The sequence below is a fragment of the Neophocaena asiaeorientalis genome, unplaced genomic scaffold (genome assembly GCF_003031525.2).
Source record: "Neophocaena asiaeorientalis asiaeorientalis breed wild unplaced genomic scaffold, Neophocaena_asiaeorientalis_V1.1 scaffold23, whole genome shotgun sequence".
Taxonomy (NCBI): domain Eukaryota; kingdom Metazoa; phylum Chordata; class Mammalia; order Artiodactyla; family Phocoenidae; genus Neophocaena; species Neophocaena asiaeorientalis.
Window position 1 is genome coordinate 2,259,670 of NW_020175047.1, and position 24,381 is coordinate 2,284,050.

At 40.6% G+C, this 24,381-nt stretch overlaps 1 protein-coding gene across 2 annotated transcripts in view; it reads right to left on the reverse strand.

Annotated features, from left to right (window-relative positions):
• The window catches only part of DLG2 (discs large MAGUK scaffold protein 2), a 783,758-nt gene that overhangs the window by 306,605 nt on the left and 452,772 nt on the right, over positions 1-24,381 (reverse strand). For both annotated transcript variants that reach the window (XM_024763574.1, XM_024763575.1), the window contains one exon: positions 497-599. In XM_024763574.1, the coding sequence (XP_024619342.1) occupies positions 497-599 (103 nt within the window). The remainder of the gene's footprint in view (positions 1-496; positions 600-24,381) is intronic.

Genomic DNA, 24,381 nt, shown 5'->3' on the forward strand with positions numbered 1-24,381 from the left:
CCAAACAAGGGATAGTGTGGCAGAAGAGGCAAAAATAAAATAAAATAAAAATTCCACATCAAGGACATCCAAAAACCACTTTAGTGTTAATAAGAGTAAGTCAATGCCATAAGGAGAGACTATGGTCTACTGATCATGGTCTATTTCTGTAGATGAGATCTCTCCCCCTTGCTTCCTAAATCTTAATTGCTTTTATAGTACCCATTGCTGAGCAAAGGTGTATACCAGACAAGAATATAAATGAAATCAAGCTGATGCTACTTGTTATTTGTTTAAATTCATATTTTCAAACAGGCCTTTCTAACTATTGGATGTTTTCCTTGGAATTAAGGGTAACAAAGTCTCATGTTCTTTGGACATAAACCACAAATTTTTCACCATAGATTGTTTTAAAAAATCTTGTTGGTGGTGACTGGTTAATACCGGTGATCAGAAATGCAGGCACCCATTCACACAGAAACACATCAGAACATTGTAAGTTTGAGTTCTCACTGACCTTCAGGCTGGTATTGTGCTATAATCGTCACCGTCTGTCCAGCCCCCTTTAGCGCTGCAGCAGCCTGTTCATGGGATGCTCCTCGAAGGTCAATGCCATTCACCTGAAAGAGAGGAAGCCGGAGAATTTTGGTATTTCATAAGGCATATTATTCTGATGGACAGAGGGAAAAAGTTTCCCAAAACTGAAAGGCTAAGATTATGTTACCTGCCTCAAAACCCTTCATGTCCTACCCAGGCATTTAAGTGTTAACCTATCAGATTTCATGCTCTTGATTAGTTAGCAGAAACATGAAATTTCACTTTGGACGTTTGTGCCATGGTCTGAATGGGTTGAAAGTTTTGTCTACCCATGTCCAGTAAGATTTTAGTGTGTGTGCATTTAATATGCTTCTATGAGTTTCCTAGATTTCTGGGTTAGATAGGAGCCTTCAAAATTAGAAGGAAAACAGGATAATAAAGAAAGACACATGTAATGTATGTAGACAAGTATGTGCTGACAGAATAATATATTCATATGAGATTCTGGGGAGACTGTATGGAATGGGGCTGACTGCCCGCCAAATCCCTCTCTTTGGTCATATGCCTGGTCCTGTCATCCTGAGCTTGGTTAGACAGCCCTGAGCCTTGTTACCAAAATTAATTTGACTGCCTCATTTCTTATGTACAATTCCAGAATGAACTGTGACAAAATGCAATAGAGAATTCCAGGAGTTTATGTTGCCCTTGCTAACTCCCATTTTGGGGCCCTTGCCAAAAGAGAAACAGAGCATCTAAAAAATAAGCACAAAACTCTGCCGAGAAGGAAAAATCACCCTGAAGTCAAATTTAACGAGACGCAAAAGCTAAAATCTTTCTCAAATCAATTCAGTCTAAACCAACACAATGTAATTACTAAGTGCTTTCCAATGACAGGGCTCTGTGCGTGCCCAGGAGAGGGATGGTGGATCGGGAACAAAGGAGAACAAGACAAGCCTCTAAGAAGCTTTGTTTCAGTTTCAACTGAACACACAGAGTCCAGTTTTCCAAACGACACAGCTGATATCTGAATTCTGTTTCCTTTCACTTCCAGGGAAGATGGCTATGGAACTTGAAAAAGAATAAAAGAACTGATCAGCTTAACTACACATAATATATAGAATCTTATTTCGCTTCTCATCAGTCTTCTTTGACAACGATATTGAGTGGTGGATGGGGGTTGCCACTGAGTTTTCCCTGTCAGGCCTGGAACATCTGTAATCTTTAATCCCACAAGCTGGTCCTCTCATAATAACTTTGTTAAAGTCTCATTATTCACTTTTACTAATTTCATGGCTTTCTATTCTGGTGAAAGCATTGATTGGCTTTCTATGTTTACTGAGAGCTTTGATTACACGGTAACACTGGGAAGTCCACTGAGTGAACCTGGGTCTGGCTGGGCCACTCCTTACTAGCTGAGTGACGGTCATATCACCTCTCTGAGCCTCAGTTCTCTCTTGCCTCAGTTAGAAGGGACTGTTAGGCTCTTTGAGTCTAAAACCTCTTTGAACTATAAAATCCCAGATTTAATCCTTATTAAATGACAGTCATTTCAGAGACTGCTAGGTGTCGATGAGTCAGAAGTATGACTCAGAGAGCCAGAAGAGACAGGAAAAGTAATTTGATCTAGGTTTCTGCCTACAGGAAGCTGAATGCACAAACGTCATGGGTCGAAAGACCTCTTCTTTTGTCAAACAATTAGACTTAACTTTTTATTAAAAAATAATATGTGATCATGGTAATTAATTCTTATGTTTCAGAAAGGTATAAAAAGAAAAGTAAAAAGTCCCCTCACCATCTTCACTCCCAGAAGTAACCACCATTAGCAGTTTCTAGTGGATGCTTTTTAGAAATCTGCTATATGCAGGTGCAAGCAGGTCGCTTTATCGCGATTTGTTTCTCTCTATTTTATATTTTAATATATTATTGACTTTTTCTTTAAACAGATATCATATCATATATATAGTTGTATAACTTGTTTTTGTTTAGCTTTTCATTTAACAATCTATTGTGGTCATCATCCAATTCAGCTCATATCATTCAAACGTTTAACAGGAGCCTAGTAACCCATGGTATGGATGTACCAGTATTTTTCCTGTAGGATCCCTTCTGATGAGGTCGAGGCTGTGTCTAGCTTCTTACTATTAAAAATACTTATGGGGACTTCCCTGGTGGTGCAGTGGTTAAGAAACCATCTGCCAATGCAGGGGACACGGGTTCGAGCCCTGGCCCAGAAAGATACCACATACCACGGAGCAACTAAGCCCGTGTGCCACAACTACTGAGGCTGCATGCTGCAACTACTGAAGCCCGCGCGCCTAGAGCCCGCCGTGTTCCGCAAAAAGAGACGCCACTACGATGAGAAGCCTGCGCACCCCAACAAAGAGTAACCCCCGCTCGCCGCAACTAGAGAAAGCCCATGCACAGCAGCAAAGACCCAACGCAGCCAAAAATAAATAAATTTATAAAAAAAAAATTCTTATGAAGGTGTTTCTGAAGGATAAATTCCCTGGACATACACTTCTTAAGTTAAAAAGTATATGCATTATGTTTCTTTTTTCTTTTTCTTTTTTTTGTGGTACGTGGGCCTCTCACTGTTGTGACCTCTCCTGTTGCGGAGCACAGGCTCCGGACGCGTAGGCTCAGTGGCCATGGCTCACGGGCCTAGCCGCTCCGCGGTATGTGGGATCTTCCTGGACAGGGGCATGAACCTGTGTCCCGTGCATTGGCAGGCGGACTCTCGACCACTGCGCCACCAGGGAAGCCCCTGCATTATGTTTCTTTTAGTTTGCTATTGTACATTTAAAAAGTATTTATTTCCTGAACAAACAGAAACTAATAATGAAGAGAACAAAAACAGGCCATAATCTCATTGCCCAGATAATGTATTGATATAAAAAATATAATTAATATACAGTCAGCCCTTTATATCTGCAGGTTCTGTATTGGCAAATTCAGCCAACCTCGGATTGAAAATATTCAAAAAAATTTCCAGGAAGTTCCAAAAAGCACAACTTGAAGTTGCTACATACCTGGCAACTATTTACATAGCATTTACAATGTATTAAGTATTATAAGTAATCTAGAGATGATTTAAAGTATATGGAAGGATATGAATAGATTATTTGCAAATACTACACCATTTTATATAAGGGACATGAGTATCTGTGGATTTTGATATCTGTTGGGTGTGTGTGTGGGTTGTCCCTGGGGACAACTGAGGGACAACTGAATGTACATAATGCACATATGTGAAAATCAAAGCCATACAAAAAGGTATAAAAATAAAAGGCTTCCCCTACCTCTAATTATTCTCTCCAAAGGTAACCGTGTTAATGGCTTCTTGTATATACTACCAATTATTTCTGTTATGAATATAAGCAAGTTTATAAAATTATAAATAATTTTAAAATTTTACACCAAAAGATAATATTTTAAATATTGCTTTAACTTTGATTTTCTTCCATTTACTAACACATCTTAGAGAGCATTCTTTTTTTATTGAAGTATAGTTGATTTACAATATTATATTAGTTTCAGTGTACTGCACAGAGATTCAATATTTTCATAGATCATACTCCATTTAAAGCTATTACAAAATAATGGCTATATTTGCCTGTGCTGTACAATATATCCTTGCTGCTCATCTATTTTATACATAGTAGTTTCTTTCTCTTAATCCCGAGAGCTTTCTTCATTCATATATTCTTATACATTATCTTATTCTTTTTAATAGCCGTGGAAGGTTCTATTAGTCAATGTAAAGCTATTTTACCAGGGCACAGTTGATGGGCGCTTAGCTTATTTTGGTATTTTGCTATTACAAACAATTTTATAATAAATATCTTCTAACAGTAAGCTGTTGGATAAAGGGTATGAGTGTTAAATTTTGGTAGCTATTGCCAAGTTGCTTCCAAAAATGTAGCATTAATTTATACTCCCACAAATAATATGATTGGCTACTTCCTCACACTCTTGTAAAAATTCCTCATACCTTAATATTTGACCTTGGCCGTTCTGATAGGTAGACAATTATATTTTTAAATTTTGCATTTTTCAATTATGAGGTTTAACAGCTTTTTATATGTTTGTTGGATATTTAAATTTGTTTTTATATAAAACGCCTACTCACTTATTTTGCCTTTTTTTCTTTTTTTTTGGTTTGGGTAGTTTGCTCTTTTAAAAATTTATCTGCATATTAAGAATATTGGTTCTTCATCTCAGATAACTATTGCAAATATTCTTACTCGTTTGGTATTTGTATTTTTTATTATTGTATTTAAAGTATTTAAACTTTTCCTTTGTATGTTATTATTATTATTTTTTTGTATGTTATTTCTTGCCATACAGAAGTTTAAAATGTTTTAGATAGTCACATTTTTTTTTTCTTTTTTTTGGTTTGGGTAGTTTGCTCTCTTAAAAATTTATCTGCATATTAAGAATATTGGTTCTTCATCTCAGATAACTATTGCAAATATTCTTACTCGTTTGGTATTTGTATTTTTTATTATTGTATTTAAAGTATTTAAACTTTTCCTTTGTATGTTATTATTATTATTTTTTTGTATGTTATTTCTTGCCATACAGAAGTTTAAAATGTTTTATATAGTCACATTTTTTTTTTCTTTTTAGCTTTTGAGTTTTGTATTATATATTCCCTTCTCTGATACATACTAAAGGAATTACCCATGCTTTCTTCTACTACAACCCTGGTTTAATTTTTAGCCATTTAATCTTTGTTGTACTGGAATATATTTTGGTGTTTGATGTGAGAACCAGGTAAACACACCCTTTCTTGGACCTTTCCTTTATAGCGTCAGACTTCTATGTCTTTCAATATTTTAACCATCCTCTGAATTTTTCTCAGTGCACTAAGGGGCCATGAAAAAGTGGGAAGGAACAAAAGATTTGGAGTCAGAGAGAACTAGATTTGAACCCTGAGTCCATCAGTTATACCTAAGTAACTTGGGAAGGTCATTTAACTTCTTCAAACCTCAGCTTCCTTACCTGTAAAATGGGTATAATATCTACCTGCCTATCAGGGCTGTTGCATGAAGTAGATGAGACAATAACTGTAAAGCCCTTAACACGGAGCCTGGTGCAAATAGGCATTCAGGAAATGATATCTATTATGCTGTGAGTATTTCTTCAAAGAGCTGTGATTATAATTGATGAAATAAAATCTAATGGAAATTAACGAATACCGAATATAATATATGGGTTACTTCATGGTTTTCTTTTCTTCCTTCTTTTTTTTTTTTTTTTTTTTTTTTAGGAACAATTGCAGCACTGGAAGAGCTGTTCATCTAGTGCTTACACATTAGAGATGGTTTCCATAGGGGAATGGACCTGCCCAAAGTAATATCAGAGTTAGCACAGGGTTAGCACCAGCCCAGAGTTTCTTTTGCCCAGCCCAGGCTTCTTTCCACTGTAGCAGATGTGCCCTATTATGTGTGTTTGTTTTCCACTGGGCCAGTATTAATCAAATCTTGTTCATCTTGGACCCAATTCTACATGGGTCTCCACATTTGATGCTGCTGTTATCCTGAACAATACTACATTGTCCGTGGCCCTGTTGATTTTCCTCCAGGTTTTAGCAGACATGCTTTTCTCCAGTCTTTCAAACTTTTCAAGGTCACTTTGATTCTTATTTCTATCTCTGAGGTTTGAGTTTTTATCAGTAATCTTTGCTCAAATAACATTTCAGAGGCATTCAAAAACAGTTTATATTATTAATATGACATTTTAAAATACCAAGTATGACACAGCCTCACATATTTATTATTTCTATTTTTCTACTTCAGCTTTAATTTTCTCTTCTTAAAGCATGGACTGGGAGATTGGACGCCATTCGTTACTGTTGAGATTAACAATGATAATCATTGATAACAGCATGAGGCATGCTCATATATATAGGGGATTTTTATACATTATCTTGTTTAATTCTCAGGAGGCTGGGATTATTTTTCTGACTTTACAAATAAGAAAACAGAGCTCAGGACTCCCCTGGTGGTGCAGGGAATCCGCCTGCCAATGCAGGGAACACGGGTTCTATCCCTGGGCTGGGAAGATCCCACATGCCACAGAGCAATTAAGCCTGTGTGCCACAACTAGTGAGCCTGCGCTCTAGAGCCCACGAGCCACAACTACTGAGCCCATGAGCCACAACTACTGAAGCCCGCCCGCCTAGAGCCTGTGCTCCGCAACAAGAGAAGCCACCACAATGAGAAGCCCACGCACTGCAATGAAGAGTAGCCCCAGCTCGCCGCAACTAGAGAGAGCCCGCGTGCAGCAATGAAGACCAAACGCAGCCAAAAATAAAAATAAATAATAACAAAGAAAGTTATCATTATTAAAAAAAAAAGAAAACAGAGCTCAGAGAGAATCACTACCTTGTTCAAAGTTAAGTAGTTGGAAGAGGTTAAGGATTTGAAACAGTCTAACTAAAACGCTTGAGCACTTAACTACCAATTCCCACTGTTCTCCCTTTAATAACCTACCCAGTTCTGAGGAGAAACTTGACTTTCAAGCTCCCTGAGACTGCAGCACACAATTGGGTGTGGCTGGTCCACTCTACCACAGCCCAAACAACCTGGTTTAGACATTATGGCCCAGCCTATGGTGATCAGATGGTATAGGGCTGAAGTGAAAGGCTCTGAGTAGGCTAGAAAATTCCATCTATTGCTATCTCCTTATATATACAACTGTCATTAGATCATAGAAAAAATTAAATTCTATTTGTTAGAACATCCTTTTCACAACCATGTTGCTGATAGATAGAAATTTAGCACTTCTAGTTGATTCAATCAGTTGTAGGGTTTTTTCAGATGCTAATGTGAATGGAGGACCATGTCCAGAGTCAACACATTTTCTTTTTGTTTTTAAAAGATGAGAACTATTTGCTATTTCAGCCACTAAGGCCCCTGGCCTGGGGCTCCAGGGAGTCCCTGAATAAATGATTCAACGTTCTCCATAAATATTTGACTGTTTCTTAGTATTATAGAAAGGATGATATCAGAATCAGAACTTTGGAAATGGAGAGAGCCTTCGTGACCCTCTGCAACTCCTGATGTATGATGTATACCTTTAAGCTGATTCAACCACATTGTTCTCCCACCACGTTGACCTTTTTCATTTCTCTGATTCAGGCATTTCTGCATCTCTGCACATGCTCTTTTCCCTACTTAGAACATAACTTTTCATCTCTTCCTTACCTGGAAAACTTCTAGTCCTCAAAGATTCAGTCTGTAGAGCTTTTGATTTCTCCATCAAATCTGAATAGAGCCTTGCTGGGTATTCTTGGCTGTAGGTTTTCCCCTTTCATCACTTTAAATATATCATGCCACTCCCTTCTGACCTGCAGAGTTTGCTGAAAAATCAGCTGATAACCTTATGGGGATTCCCTTATTTGTTGCTTTTCCCTTGTTGCTTTTAGTAGTCTCTCTTTTATCTTTAATATTTGTCATTTTGATTACAGTGTGTCTTGGTGTGTTCGTCTTTGGATTAATCCCGTATGGGACATTCTGTGCTTCCTGGACTTGGGTGACTGTTTCCTTTCCCAGGTTAGGGAGGTTTTCAGCTGTTATCTCTTCAGATATTTTCTCAGGCACTTTCTCTGTTTCTTCTCCTTTCGGAACCCCTATAATGTGAATATTAGTGTACTTAATGTTGCCCCAGAGGTCTCTTCAACTGTCTTCACTTCTTTTCATTCCTTTTTCTTTCTTTCTTTCTTTTTTCTGTTCAGTGGCCATGATTTTGACTACTCTGTCTTCCAGCTCACTGATCCATTCTTCTGAATCATTTAGTCTACTATTGATTCCTTCTAGTATATTTTTCATTTCAGTTATTGTATTCTTCATCTCTTTTTGGTTGTTCTCTGTATTTTCTAACTCTGTTAAAAACTAACTTCTTGCTCTGTGCATCCATTTTCCTACCGAGTTCTTTGATCATCTTGATTGCCTATCTCCACTTCACTTAGTTTTTCTGGGGTTTTATCTTGTCCTTTCGTCTGGAATAGTCCTCTCTTGCCTCATTTTATCTAAGTTGCTGTTGGTATTTTTATGTCTGTGGTAGGTTGGAGAAGTGGCCCTCTGTAGGAGGCACCCTATGCATCCTAGCAGTGCACTCCCCTCTTGTCACCTGAGCTATATACTCTAGCCCTAAGAAGGCTGCATGGGTCCTTCTGTTGCAGCAGGCTATGTGGGTGGTCCGGTAGGCCTGGTTGGCTGCCAGGACCTGCCTTGTATGTATGCTGCTGGCTGCTGTTTAGTGGGGCCTGGTCACAAGGTGGCTGGTTGCAGAAACTTAGGGGGCCTTGGGGCTAGTGCTGCCTCACTGGTGGTGGAGTCAGGGTCCTAAAGACTCTGGGGCTGTTGCCCACCCACAAGTGACGCCAGATCCTGGGGTTAGTGCTGGACTGCTGGCAGGCAGAGCTGGTTCCTGGAGTCCAGCTGCAGGGCCCAGGGATCCCCAAACTCGTTTCAGATCATTGGTTGAGGGGGGCTGGTTCCTGACACAGTTGGGTATGGGGTCCAGGTGTCTGGAAGGTTGTGTAGGCCTGCTAGTGGGCAGGGCCAGGGCCCAGCTGGACCCAAGGTAGGATCTGGCCTGCGTTGTGAGGTGGAGGTTTTCCTGCTTCTGGTGTCTGCCCCCTGGTGGGTCTAGAGGCTTGTGCAGGCTTCCTGGCAGGAGGGGCCGGTGCCTGTCCACTGGTGGTTGGAACAGGGTCTTGACTCTCTGGTGGGCTGGGCTGTGTCTAGAGGCACGTCCAGAGGCAACTGTGGACTCTTTGTGTCTTTACGTAGCCTGTCTGCTGATGGGTGGGGCTGTGTCCCCGCTCTGATAAGTTGTTTGGCCTGAGGCGTCCCAGCACCGACACCTGCAGGCTGTTGGGCGGGGCCAGATCTTGGGCTAACGAGGTAGTGGGAGGGTCCCACCTGGCGCCGCGGCTGACGCTGCGGGAGAATGCGCTCCCAAATATGGCTGCCCGGGGGCCCTGGCAGCCGCCCTTCTGATTCTCCGGGAGGCTCTCCAAGACCAGCAGGTAGGTCTGACCCAAGTTCCTGTCAGATGACTGCTTTTTCCCTTGTTCCTGGCGCGTGGGAGATTTTGTGTGTGTCCTTTGAGAGTGAAGTCTCTTATTTCCCCTAGTTTTGTGGGGCTCCTGCAATTAAGCCCCGCTGGTCTTCAAAGACAAATGCTCTGGGAGCTCACCCTCCTGGTGCCAGACCCTTGGGCTGGGGAGCCTGACGGGGGGCTCAGAACTATCACTCCTGTGAAAGAACAACTGCAGTATAATTATTCTCCAGCTTTTGGGTTGCCTACCCCGGGGGGTAGGGGATTTGATTATATCACCAGTTTCCGCCCCCCCACCCCCACCCCTCCCTCCTACCCGTCTCGTTGTGGTTTCTTCATATCTGTAGCTGTAGAAGGTCTTTTCTGGTAGGTTTCAGTCTTTTTCACTGATGGTTGTTCTGCAGATTGCTGTGACTTTGGTGTGCTCATGAAAGGAGGTGAGCTTGGGGGCTTTTCTACTCCATCCCCTTGGCCACTCTCCTCTAGAGGTTGCGGCTGAATGGACTTGTGGAATGTGCTTACTTGTGAGCTCCTAAAGATAGGAGCTTGTTTTATTGGAGCTTGAGTCTCTAGCATAGTGCCTGGTAGATTGTAGGTGTGTAATACCTGAAGAGGGGAGTGACCGAATAAGTAAGTGAGTGAGTGAATAATCTCACTACATTATCCCAGGCAAATGGTCATCCAAGCTGATTTGACACTGGCTTCACCTGATGAAGAACTCACTGTGTTTCAGGAAAATCCATGTGGGGTCAGCTCTGGTGATCAAAAAAAAAGTTCTTTGTGTAGAATCTAAATAGTCTTCCTGGTACTTTCCACTTCCTGGTTCTAGTTCTGCCCTCTGAGGGCTGACAGAATATTTTTTCTTTTCTAGGACTGCTTCTTTTCTATGGTCCTCTATCTAACATTTGAAGATGATTTTCCCTTTTCTAGGTTAAACGACCTCATTCCCTTTACTTTCCCTCCCTATCATTCTCACCAAGTAACCATTTGTTTCTACTTGCATACCTCCAGCGACAGGGAACTCTCTCTTTTTCTAGTCTGTCTGTTTCATTTTGGGATGGCTCTTATGAGTGTTATTTCTTGCATCTTGTTATTATTTAATGCCTCATCAGAGACTCAGCTGAGTGCATGTGAGGTCAATTATGGCAAAATGGAAGCTCTCTGACGCAATTATTCTTTAATGCGCACCTGGTGTAGTATCTAGAGCTAAATACAGTGCTGACAAAAAAATCCATTTCTTTAAAATATCCACTTTTGTCATTTCCTTTTCCAACTTAAGGGGAGGAGTGAACTAGAGTGACACATAGCCATCAAGCAGTTTATCATTCAGTGGAGGACAGTGACAGGTAAACACACAATTAAGCACCTAGTGGTTAAGTGCTATGACAGGATAAGGTCAGAGTGCTGTGAGACCCAAAGGAAGGGCCCCTACTAGGTATGAGGAGGTATCAGAAGGTTTTCTGGAGGAAGTGACATCAGAAATGACATGTGAATGAGTCATCCAGGTGAGGATGGGTGCGGGGTGTCCACGCAGGGCTGTGGAAAGAGGGGTGGGCAAGAAGAATAGCAAGAGTATTCCAGGCAGAGAGGGAGGCAGATATGAAGGTCTGGAGGTGAGAGGGGGTCTGGCATATGTGAAGAAAAGAAAGTAGTTGTTACGAAAGGGCAGAGAGGGGAGAAAGGAGAGTGGGAAAGAGATGAGAGGTGAGGCAGGAGAAATGAAAGTGATGATGATGGTAATGATGAAGATGATGGTAGTGGTGATAACTCACATGTACATATTTACTCTGTGGCAGGCACTGTTCTAAGCATTTCCTACATATCAATTTCCTTAACCCTCACAACAGCTCTATGAGGTAAGAACACATACATGCCCATTTTATAGAGAACACTGTGGCAAAGGCAGATTCAATACTTGTCCAGGGTTCCACTGCTAATATATGGCAAAGCCAGGAATTAAACCCAGGCAATCTGGTTTAAGGGTCAGCATTCCTAACCATGACATATTAAGTGAATTTACGGTTTATCTTCACTGAAATGGGGAGCCATTCCTCAGCTTCGAATTGAGGAATATTGTTTCACCATCACTCCTGTACCCCACGAGTGCTTACAGCTAGAGAGAATACAGATAATATGCAAGGCGCATGTGCTATCGCCAGCCTCACTAACAGCCTCCCAAGTTGAATCGATCCCTTTGGAGATGCTTCTCAGAAGGCAGCACCACTGCTCATGGTTGCTGAAGTTTTCCATCCCAGCTCATGTCATCCACCTGCTCTGAAAACTGTCATGGGACGAACACTGGGTTTAGACTTGAGAAGGCCACAATTCAAATCTTGGTGCCATGATTTACCAACTCTATGACCTTGGGTAAGTTACTTAACCCCTTTGAGCTTCAGTCTCCTCATTATGCAACTAAGATAGTAACCCTTATTTTGCTGGGTTGCCGTAAGGATGATTAAGATAATGCAAATAAAGTACTCAACACACCTGGCACGTTGGGTAGGTACATATCCATTATCTATTAAATGAGGACTTCCAAATGGCTTTTATCAGCAATAATAAAACCAAAGGATAGATTTGGTATAAGATTGTCTTGCAATAAGGGTAGCTAAGAACTACACATTTAACTGAATTGTTAATTGTGAGAATAATACAAAGGGCTGACCCAGTGGGAAAGGGCTAGATAATTGGCACCGGATTCAATTAAAATTAGTCAGGTGCAGGACACTGGGGACTGTTTCAAGCAAATTACTTCACAGTTGGGTGTCTTGCTGGTATGTAGCAGGGGGCAGCTGGGAAGAAACTGGGGCAGAATCCAAACAATTTCTACTTTATGTGGCGAGAACAGGGATAGTAAAGTGACCAGATATATTACCAGTGAATTAAATCAATGTAGAAGGCTCCATCTTTTCTTAAGAGGGAAAAAAAAAATCTATTTTTTAATTTCCTGAAGTGATGTGATATAGTGAGATGGAAATTTGGGTTCTGTTGCTAACTCTGTCACTAACTTAACTCAGGCCAGCTAATGAGCCACTGAAGAAAATAGAAGGTGCTGGACCCCAGCATTTCTAGGGTCCCTGGTAGTTCAAAATTCAGTGATTTCCATGGCTTAAAAATAACATCTCCAAGTATTTTACAGTTAGTAAACTGTTTTCTCACCTCGCTTTTTTTTAACTGAACAAGGTGAGATATAAACAAACAAATGTAATAAAAGCATTTACATGTATTAAGTGATCTTTATCACATACTTGTGAAGGAAGCAAGGAAACTATAAATATCCCATTCAATCTTGACTCGTGAGCAGGCTGGCGTGGCCGGCATGGAGCATGAGAGAGAGAAGAGGAAAATGGTGCCCACAGAATGCCTCTTTGAGTTTAAGAAGTTTTGTCAATAACTGGCCGGGGGAGGGTTTTACAAAGGAATTTAACACAGTTTGATTTGTGTTTGGGGAAGGATAACTATGGCAACAGTGAAAAGTTGGGGTTGGAGAACTAAGTAATCAAAAATAGGATAACAAGATGGGAGACTATTGCAATATTAAACATAGTAGATGATAAAGGCCTAGATTAGAAAAATAAGAATGGAATTGAGGGTGGGAAATAAGTGTAGACTTGAGAGAGGACACAGAGGGAGGATCTATACAGCTATTCTTCTCAAATACTTCTGGGAACCAAACAGAATTTAAATAATATTTATAGTGTTGAGTGGATGAGAAATGGGAGATGAGAAGGTAGTTAGAGGGGTGATGATGATACTGTTAATCAAAATGGGAACACAGGGTGGAAAATGGGTCTGGACGCGAGGATAGTGCATTTTGTTTTGGACATGTAGAGTTTGCTGTGTCTATTGGGCGTCTACAATTTTACAGGCCGTTGGGAAATATCTATCTGAAGCTTAGAGAAATAGTTAATTTTGCTCTCTTTTTTTTTTTTTTGGCCACGGGGTGCAGCATGTGGGATCCTTTTTCCCTGACCAGGGACCGAACCGTGCCCCCTGCATTGGAAGTGCGGAGTCTTAACCACTGGACCATCAGGGAAGTCCCGAGAAATAGTTAATTTTAATAATCATTTTATTCTTGGTATTTCTAAGGTCAGTACCCTGATCTGACTAGACCCAGATATAGAAGAGGCTTGCTGTACAAAATATGGCTAATAAGAGTACCCGCTTTGGGCTTCCCTGGTGGCGCAGTGGTTGAGAGTCCGCCTGCCGATGCAGGGGACAGGGTTTCGTGCCCCGGTCCGGGAGGATCCCACATGCCACGGAGCGGCTGGGCCCGTGAGCCATGGCCGCTGAGCCTGCGCGTCTGGAGCCTGTGCTCCGCAACGGGAGAGGCCGCAACAGTGAGAGGCCCGCGTACCACAAAAAAAGAGTACCCACTTCACAGAGTTGGTATAGGATAGATTAGTTAATACATATAAAATACTTACGGCAGTGTCTGGTATATAGTAAGGACGTATAATTATTAACTATTACTGACCCCTTCCCCTGACACTCACAAAGTAAGAGGCTGACCTGGACTAGTGTAAAATTATATCAATAAAGACTTAGCAGGCCAAGGAGAAGTGCTAAGGTTATAGACATTGAAAGAGGAAGCATGGTACTCTGGAAAGCACAGTCCTAGGAGTTAAAGACCCGAGTGTTTGTCCCATCCTGCTGTTAGCTTATTTCACTTTGGGAAGTCCCTTTTCCTCACTGGGACTCAGTTTCTTCATCTAGAAAGAGAGCCTCACGCTAAAAACCTGAGGTCCCTTCTAGTGGTTAATAAACAAATATATACTATGCTTAATATGTATTTTGTTGACAGCTTGAGAAAAACATTCATTCAGCATTAAACTTTTCAAACACCCTCCAGCACGTCCCAGAGTGAATGAACTATACATTGTATTTGAAGTGGAAATTTCTAGTTAAGTCCCCTTCTCTTGGAGGCTGTTGTACTTGGTTTCGAGTGAAAACATTTCTGACAGTTGTTGCATAAAAGCTCAAGACCAGAATCCTCCTGGAGCAGAGGCAAAATGAAAAATTGATATTGGATATTTACATGTCTTAGCAGTTAAAATTAACATCCCTTATAAATTTGGCTTGCTGATGCAAAAGTAGGCATCTATAAAAAAAAAACCTTTAAAAATGTTTTGGTTTACCAGGACATTTGTAGAGGACTGATCATTTTGGAGTCTTTAACTGAAAATGATAAGGTGTAATTTGGCCATCCAAACCCAACTTACTACAGGCCAAAACACAATAAATAACTTTGAGGATTTATGTGTTTTGAGTAACAAAGTAACTATTTTTATATGAATATGTAAGCAAAAATAGTTGAAACCTTATATTATATATGATATTAGTATCTCCAGCTCTGACTTTTCCCTTAAGCCTAGACTTATAAATCTGTTTGCTTACCTGATATCTCCAGTTGAATGTCCAAGATTTTTCAAACTCATCAGGCTCAAAATCAAACTCTTAATTTTTTCCTCGAAACCTGTTTCTGGGGAGTTTTTCCACTTTCAGTAAACAGTAATACCACCATCCAGCACTCAAACCATTCAACCAAGAACCTACATGCCAACCAACCTTAATTCTCTTTCCTTCCCACCTCCTGCATATAGTCCATCAGTATGTCTGTTTCTAGCTCCAAGCAGTATTTCAATTTCACTCACTTTTCTCTAACTCCACCCCTATCCCCCTGGCCAAGCCACCATTTCCCCTGGGGATACTGCAATAGTCTCTTGATTGGACTCCCTGCTCTCACTCTGGCTCCCCCATTCTTCTCTATCCATTTTCAACCCAACAGACAAAATGATCTTTTCAAAAGGTATTTTAGATCATGCCTCTCTCCTGCTAATTTTTTTCCATTGGCTTCTTGCTGTACTTTGAGTAAAATCCAAACGCCTGGCCATGGCTTCCACCCATCCTTCTGATTCCATCTCATTCCACTCTTTGCCTTCTTCGCTGCCCTCCAGGCACAAGGACCTTCATTCTGCTTCACTTAAAGCCAGTACCCTCCAGCCTTCGGGCCCTTGTATATCCGCTGTCTTTCTGACTGTGCTTTTCCCTAGCTCTTCTCACATTTGATCCCTCATTTTCACAGTTCTCAGCTTAAAGCACAATTCCTCAGAGAGCTCTTTGCTGACTACTAAGAGCTACATTTCCATGAGAGGTGCCCACATCTGACTGATCATCTGTCATTAGACAGCTTTTTTTTTTTAACATCTTTATTGGAGTATAATTGCTTTACAATGGTGTGTTAGTTTCTGCTTCATAACAAAGTGAATCAGCTATACATATATATATATCCCCATATCTCCTCCCTCTTGTGTATCCCTCCCACCCTCCCTATCCCACCCCTCTAGGTAGACACAGCTTTTTTAAAATAAAAATTCTTGGGTCTCACTCTCAAAGATTCTGATTCAGTGAGTCCAGTTTAATCATCCATTCTCCCCCTAGATGATAAATTCCTTCTGAAAAGGACTCTGATTATAACCTGGCTTATAATAATTATGTAATAAATGGTTGTCAAATAAATTTTAATGATTTAAATAAAATCGATGTGTTCTAATAGTTATAATCATTTAGTAATTCAAGAAACAGCATTAGGTATCTATGTAGTGCTCCAGGTATTAGAGGTATGGATGTAAAAGAGACAGAGTCCCTACTCACAGGAAGCTTTTCTTAGAGTGGGTGAGATGATAAACGAGGAAAATATCAGGTGGGCCTACGTTCTATAAGAAATTAAAACAGGATGTTAAAGGTAGGCTGGAAGCCTACTTCCTACTGACCCGTTCTCTTCATTCCAGGGCTCTGTCCACCATACTGCACTTTATGCACAGGTCTCTGTCGATACTAGTGTCTCAGAACCGTGTTGGGCTGTAGGTATCACGCTGGAGGTGTCTTTGAAGCCCGCACCCCCTGCCTCAATGCCCTTGAAAACATTGTTGCTGAAGAATCACTCACCTCCACATCACACAAGTGCCAAAAGTGCTCAGGCAAAGGGTCAAACTCTGGGGCACGAGGCTAAATTCTTGCCCTCAAGATCTGCTTCTCACCTCACGCTCTAAGCTCTCTCTGTTCTGAGATAGATGTGTGTGTGATTCCAGACTGACAGATTCCCTTAGGTTGGGGTCAGATTTGAAGCTGAGGTCTTTCTCTGATGAATGGTGGTAATAGTTTGCTCAGCATATCCTCCCCTTTGAAATCAGTGCACTGATTGCAAGTATTCAATTATTTTAAAAAAACTTAGTTTTCTGGGTTTCTTTTTTTTCTTTATTGGGATATAGTTGCTTTACAATTCTGTGTTAGTTTCTGCTGTACAGTGAAGTGAATCAGCTGTATGTATACACATGTCCCCTCCCTCTTGGACCCCCCCCAACCCATCCCACCCATCTAGGTCACTGTAGAGCACCAAGCTGAGCTCCTTGTGCTATACAGAAAGTTCCCACTACCTATCTGTTTTACACATGGTAGTGTATATATGTCAGTCCCAGTCTCCCAGTTCATCCCACCCTCCCTTCCCCCACTCCGAGTCCACACATCCGTTCTTTATGTCTGCGTCTCTATTCCTGCCCTGCAAATAGGTTTATCTGTACCATTTTCTAGATTCCACGTGTGTGCATTAATATGCGATATTTGTTTTTCTCTTTCTGACTTCACTCTGTATGACAGACTCGAGGTCCATCCACATCTCTACAAATGACCCAATTTCATTCCTTTTTATGGCTGAGTAATATTCCATTGTATATATATACGACATCTTTCTCCATTCATCTGCGATTGGACATTAAGGTTGCTTCCATGTCTTGGCTATTGTAAACAGTGCTGCAGTGAACACTGGGGTGCATGTATCTTTTTTTACTGAATAATTTTTAAGTGAACACATATTGTAAGAACAATTTTAAAGTTATTGAAAAAGTTTTAACTATTGAATTTGAGTTACTTCGACAATAAAAAACAAAAAGAGCTACTAAGGAAGATTAAAAATATAGTAATGTTTATAGGAAAACCGAATAAATTTGAATAATCAAATTTTCAAACATTATATAAATCCATTCGGTATTTACTGAGTGTCTTCATTGTACTAAGTTTTGGGGATGCATTGGGAGAAAAAGCAATGCTTCTGCCCTCAGTGACCTAGAATCTACCAGAAATTCTCAACTGGGTATGGAAATGTGGGGAAGAGTTAGGTATTTTTTGTTCTTAAAATGTCAGAGTTTGGGATCAGCTTCGGTGTTAATCATGCAAGGCTCAGGCGTGTTAAATCCTGCAAACTCTGGCACAGTCATACACAGTGAAAAACTGTCCTTCCAAACATGCAGTAGCACCTGCAATAAGAAATACTGGATCAACACCATTTTTCACATAAATATGCTAATTCCAAATGAACCTTAATGAGATTATAGGGTATGTGAAAGGGGTTCTTGGTCTCCCGCCTCCGCTCTGTCGACCTCATTAATAAGCATTAAAATCAGTTTTAAAGGAAGGAAAAAACTGTCTCCAGAGACACCCCTGTCAAATGGTACATTTCTAAAGCATCTGAAAGGCTTGAGTAGGAATAAGGTGCTAATGAAATTATCTTGGTCAAAATCCATTAACACAAAACTCAAATTCTGGCTGCTGCAGGCAGGACTCCTCTGATGTTTGTTTCACTATAGCTCCTCAGGATAACTATATTCTTTTGTGTTTTGGCTTATGTGTATCTTGGCATCTGACTGTTGTCCATAATTACATCTTAGCATTTATCTTACTTATTCCTCACCTAAAAATAAGCTCATCATGTCACTGTCTAAAAGCTCCCAGAAACAGATTTTCTGAGTTCAAGCAAACTGTGTCAAGGGCTCTTAAATCTTCTCTTTCCAATTGTTTCACCAGCCAAATCAAAAGGAGGAGATCTGCACAGACAAAAATATTGAAAATTGAACTGTATTTACCACTTTCACTGAGAACTGATATGTATTAATCTATTTTCCCTTCAAAATATCTTTTACTTTTGTTCTTTCTTTTCTAATTTACTACCTTAGCCCTAAGTCTTGATCTAGACTATTGCAGCAAACTCCCTCCCAACTATTTGTTTTGAAAAATTCAAACTACAGAAAAATTGAAAGAACAGAACAATGAAACTCCGTATTTTCATCAAGATTTAACAGTTGCTAATATTTTGGCATGTTTACTCTCTCTCCCTCCTTCTCTCTTTCTCTGCCTACCTCTCTGTCTCTCTCAATTGATATCTATCTATCTATCTATCTGGCTCAGAAGAGAGAAGAGACACACACATAAACACACACACCTTTTTTTCTGAGCCATTTGAAACATGTGGCAGACATCAGGCCACTTCCAACCTAACATACAGCAAAACAACTCCTCAATGTAAAGATATTTGCTATATAACCACATTACCATTGTTACACCTAAGAAAGCTAATGATAATTCTATATGATCCAATATGCTATACCTATTCAAATTTCCTTAACTGTCCTCAAAATGTCTTCTATAGTTTTTTTCTCTTCAATTGAAGATCAAAGCAAGGTTTTCTTCCTTCCTTCCTTCCTTTCTCTGTCGCTTTTTCTTCTCTCTCTTTCTTTCTTTCTCTCTTCTTCCCTCCCTCTCTTTCTTCCTTTTTTCTTCTTTTCTTTCTCCCTTCCTTCCCTTCCTCCCTCGCTTCCTTCTTTCCTTCCTTTTCGTTTTTTTGTTTTTTTTTTTTTTTTTTTTTTTTTGAGTTCAGGCCAGATGCTTATAGACTGTTTCACATTCTAGATTTATCTAATTGTTTCTTCCTGATCAGAATCAGGTCAAATATTTTTTCACAAAATCTTGTGAGTAATATTGTCTACTTCTCACTGTATCATATTCCGAGGACAAAATGTGAGATTGTCTCACTATTGGTGATACAAAGTTTGGCCCCTTGGTTAAGGACCACCAGATCTCTCCATTCTAAAGGCACCTTTGTAAACACAAATCTGTGGGGTGATTTTTGAAACCATGTGAATATCCTTTTTCCAATAAACTTTCATCTCAATTTTTTTTTTTTAGCGTCTACTGACTATGCTTGCCTGAAACAATTATTTTATTGAGGGTTGGAAAATGGTAATTTTCTAATTCTCTGTTTTTTCTAGAATCATTAGCTGGTAATCTAATGATTACCGGTAGAAAGTTTATCTAAATAAAAAGGAGATAATTCAATTTACTTACTCTTGTGTGTTGTTTTAATTTTCATCGTCCTTTAATGTTTTATTATTATTTTTTAAGGCATAGAAATAACTCAGGCTCATTTCAAATAATTAAAACAACACAGAAGAAAAACAAATAAGTATCTCCTTTCTACTCTTTTAGGTAACCACTGATAATAAATTAAATATATGACTTCTACACATTTTTTTCCACACATATATAAATAATATCCCCAGCTATATTCCTGATGTCTAGAATAGTAGCTGGCACATCCAAATGATGGAATATACTGTATTTATTGGAAAAAAAAAATCTGTGTATAAGTGGACCCGTGTAGTCCAAATCCATGTTGTTCAAGGGTCGACTGTATATAGGTACACAAGCACATATATTTACCTCCAAATATAGTTATTATTTTAAAAAATAAATCAACTGACACTGTATTGTATAATTTGCTTTCTTTTTCCATTTAAATTACCTTTTTATGAATAAATGTCACCAACTAGACTCTAAGCCTCATGAGGGCAGTTCCAGCCATTGTTTTAGTCCACATGTATTCCTAGGATGTGACACAAATTCCCTTCCTCACAAACTTATGGAGGGTGATTGCAATTACATGAGCCTGATGAATTTCTTCCTTTTCTCTGAAGAGGACTTGAGAGTCCTATTCCTCTAAAAAAAAAAGCATTATTAACCAGCTTACCAAAAAATTGGTGGCCAATTCCAGTGGCTAATAATGAAAAGAAGACAAACTAGAAAAGAAAGTGATGAGATGAGAATGAGTGGAGGAGATACACAGGACCCTGACAAGGAGGCAATCAGCTTTCCTTGTAGGGTGGGGTTTTTCTATGCTGGAGCTGCCATCTTGAATGTGGCCTCTTTTGGGAAGTGGTAGCTGGACCACACAAAATATAGCCTTAACTCTGAGTCAGTGATTTTCTTAAAAAGTTTCTTTCTGGTCATTTGGAGAACTGGAAGAAGCAACAGAATCAGTTCAAAACTCTTCTGAAAAGACAAACTGCATAAAATCAAAGGAGTGAGGAAGAATGGCTTCTTCTGGAATTACTTCTCCTTCCTCACTTCCTTTGTTCCTTTAAGCATATATCAGGGCTTCATAAATTAGCCAAGGCTGTGTGCAGTCTTTTACCATCAATCCCAAGTGAATATTGTAAGCATCAGAAAATTTTCCATTTACACAGTCAGGGAGGTATTTTCAGTCATTTAAATCTTTCCTAATTACTAACCAATTCCCTCCTTCCAGCCCTCCCAATTTAGCGCACAGAACCCAGCTCCCTACAGAAAACAACTCCCCAGCAAAGTCTAAGTTTCCATGGTTAGTTGCCAGAGCTCTGGATGTGAACAGAGCCGAAAAGCCACACTCCCATAGTTAGAGAAAAATCATCAAGAAATCAGGTTTCACCGCCATGGTGCAGCTCCTAGCACAATGTAAATGCTCAGTAAATAACGGGAAGGAGGGAGAAAGAATCAGGAGATGAGACAGAAAAGAGAGAGGGACTAAAGAGGGAAGAAATCCAGTGAAATCGGCTTTCCTTAAACTGTGACCAGAAATTTAAATGTGGAAGCTTACTAATAAAGATAATACTAGTACTGGAATATTGAGCAGGAGGGTACTGGGTACTGTGCTGGGCTTGTTATTGCAAATTCTCCCAAGAACTTTGCTGAGCTTAACTTTTACAGGAGGAAACTGAGGCACAGAGAGGTTAAAAGCTTCCAAGCCAGCAGAGCTAGGATAAGAGCTCCAGTCTGTGATATACTAACTGCATGCTTTCTCCCCTACACTTGAGCTGCCTTCTCCTCCTATAATACATACTGGCTGCCTCTAGCCTCAGGCTGCAGGCGACACTCTCTGACAGGCACCCATGCCAGAGCGCTGCTCAGTGGATGCCTCCCCCGCCCTCCCCGCCATCCCTTACACCACGTACCACAAAAGGATGCCTTCTAACAGCCGCCCCAGCTCCGGCAAGTACCTGTGGGCCACTTTGCCTTTCCATCTCCTTAAACCGCCCCCTCTAGGCATGTTGTCACAGGCCTGCTTTCTAGGGGTCGCTCCTTCATCTCCCATGGGTCAGTGCAGGGGCCAGCCCACCTTAGCAGCTCCACCACTTTGGGCAACAAGGAGCGAATCAATGTCAAAGCCTTTTATGTTCCTGGGGCCAAATTGAGCTCCTCCCCACCCAGTTCACTCCTTGAACTGTACTCTACATTTGGGCTGGTTCCATGAAAGGCTGGCTGCAGGCTGCCCGCTTCAGGCTCAGCCACAGCTTGAGAGGACGACCAGCATTAACTCCGTAAGGGGTGTGGGAGGTGGGGGAAGGGGAAGCAGCAATGGAGCTGTCTGAGACCCGAACTCTCAAACTCCATCCACTGCCCTAGGAGTTGCCAGCATCAGAGTAACATGTACAAAACTAGCCTTTGCTGTTCTTGGCACTGGGAATTCCGTAGAACCCAGGCATGTAATTCCAGGTTCTTTAAAGTCTCCTTCCTCTATCTTTTTCCTTCACCATTTAGTATTGCATGCAGTTTTCTATTGCAGTTTTCTCTTTGGCCAAATACCTAGCCACCTGGAAACGTTACCACATCCACTGCCCTGCAGAGGTGGAATCCCTTGATTCTCCGTTTCTCGCTCTCCCTGCTCTTCCTTTTCCTTCCTCCCCCATCAGGGTCTCACCTCCGTGATCCTCTCCTGATCGCTCTGCAGCTGCATCTGTGACTACATTCCCTTTGCTTCCCGCCTCCTTACCTTTCCTCGGGGGCTGTCTCTGTTCCCTCCTGCTGCTGCTCTCTCGCCTTTCTCCTACCCCCTCCCCACGACTGATCTGCTTTGTTACTACACCCTTCTTTCGCTTCTCTGGTTGATTTCTCCTGCTCCTTTGGGAGGACAGCCTACGACTTATTGTGTCTACCAGCTAATGCAGAGTTTCTGGAATTGGTTGCCCCTTTCAAGTCCAAACTGACTTGCTTCAAGAGCCTGTAATTATGTTAATAAAAAAATTTTTCTCATTCTAACATTAATAAACTGAAACATTGAGTTAGCTGTCAAATGCAGGCGAACCAGAGGAACTTGCTCTTGAACTGAAATAAAATTCTTTGCTCCCATTTTGAAATGCCATCTCAGGCTGTCTTGTTTACGTTTAATGCTCTGTGACTTTAAGTCAAAGACAAAGCTTAAGTTAGGGTTTTTCTACATTGGGCTTCTGGGGAAGCTCCCTAGGATTTATAGGGCCATGGAGCTGCTGTAAAATATTTTTTTAAAAACCTATTTGTTCTTCTTTAGTGTAGAGCCCTGTTATATATCAAGGAGCTGATTGAAAGCTCACACTCCTTCTTAAAATTGTTGTCACAGGCTGAATGTTCTAGATTCCAAGTTTGCCTCCTCATTTGCCCCTTGTTCCTTACGTGGTACCAGCCAGTCAACAGCTTAACTTTGAGCTTTTTTTTGGCCGTACGCGGGCCTCTCAGCGTTGCGGCCCCTCCCGCTGCAGAGCCCAGACTCCGGACGCGCAGGCTCAGCGGCCATGGCTCACGGGCCCAGCCGCTCCGCGGCATGTGGGATCCTCCCAGACCGGGGCACGAACCCGTGTCCCCTGCATAGGCAGGCAGACTCTCAACCAGTGTGCCACCAGGGAAGCCCAACTTTGAGCTTTTGAGCATGTGCATAGCTCAAGATTTACATCACCTCCATGGTAACCTTCATTTCTTACCCATCCTTTGTCAACAAGCAGGAAAACATCACTGCATTGATATAATTTTAGTATGAACCTCAGATACAAAATACAGGGTTGAAAAGCACTTGGGGAAAAGTCACACTGGAGACATGTGAAATGATGGATCGAAAACTATGAAAATTAGATTAGATTATGCTTGCATGCCACCCATTTGCAGGGAATGTATCTATTCTAAATATTGCTTGTCCTCAAAGTCAGGTAATAATGAGAATGGTAAACTAGGAAAAAGGTGTGGTTTTTTCTTTTTTGATGAATAGTAGACAAAATAAATGGCGTAAAAGCATAAATCACTAAGAAAAAGTATGTGGAATTGTACAATGTGCTTTCAGGATAATGCATGTAAAAGTATCTGTTGTATGTATGAAAAGTGACCTTTTTGTTTTCTGCTGGCTTGTGGGTGTCTGGCCATGTAAACTTCCTTTCTGCAGCACTAATCCACTTTAGCATTAGTAAATGGGTGGGGTTCGCAAAGCAAAATCTTGTATTTGGCTTTCTGCCACCTAGAAATTCCTGCCTAATCTGGATTTTTATTAATTGCTGTGTGCAAAAAAAAAAAAAAAAACACAAAAACAAACCCAGTTAACTTTCATATTTCCTCAAAGTAAATTGTTCTGCACTTATTTATATGTGTGTATATATATATTCACATAATGTATGTATATTCACATATCCTATGTATCAAAATATAGATAGGTTAGGATAATTCACTATTTCAGATTAGTGCTTTTACGTTCTGATAGGTGGCAAAATCCAGGGATAGTATATTTTCAAGGATACTCAGTGGATGTGGCTCTAGCTTCTTTACCAATTAGCTTTGGAATTTTGTGCTTTACTTCATTTATTAAACAAACAAATGAACAAACATATTGTTCAAGGGAGTCCATGAAGTCCC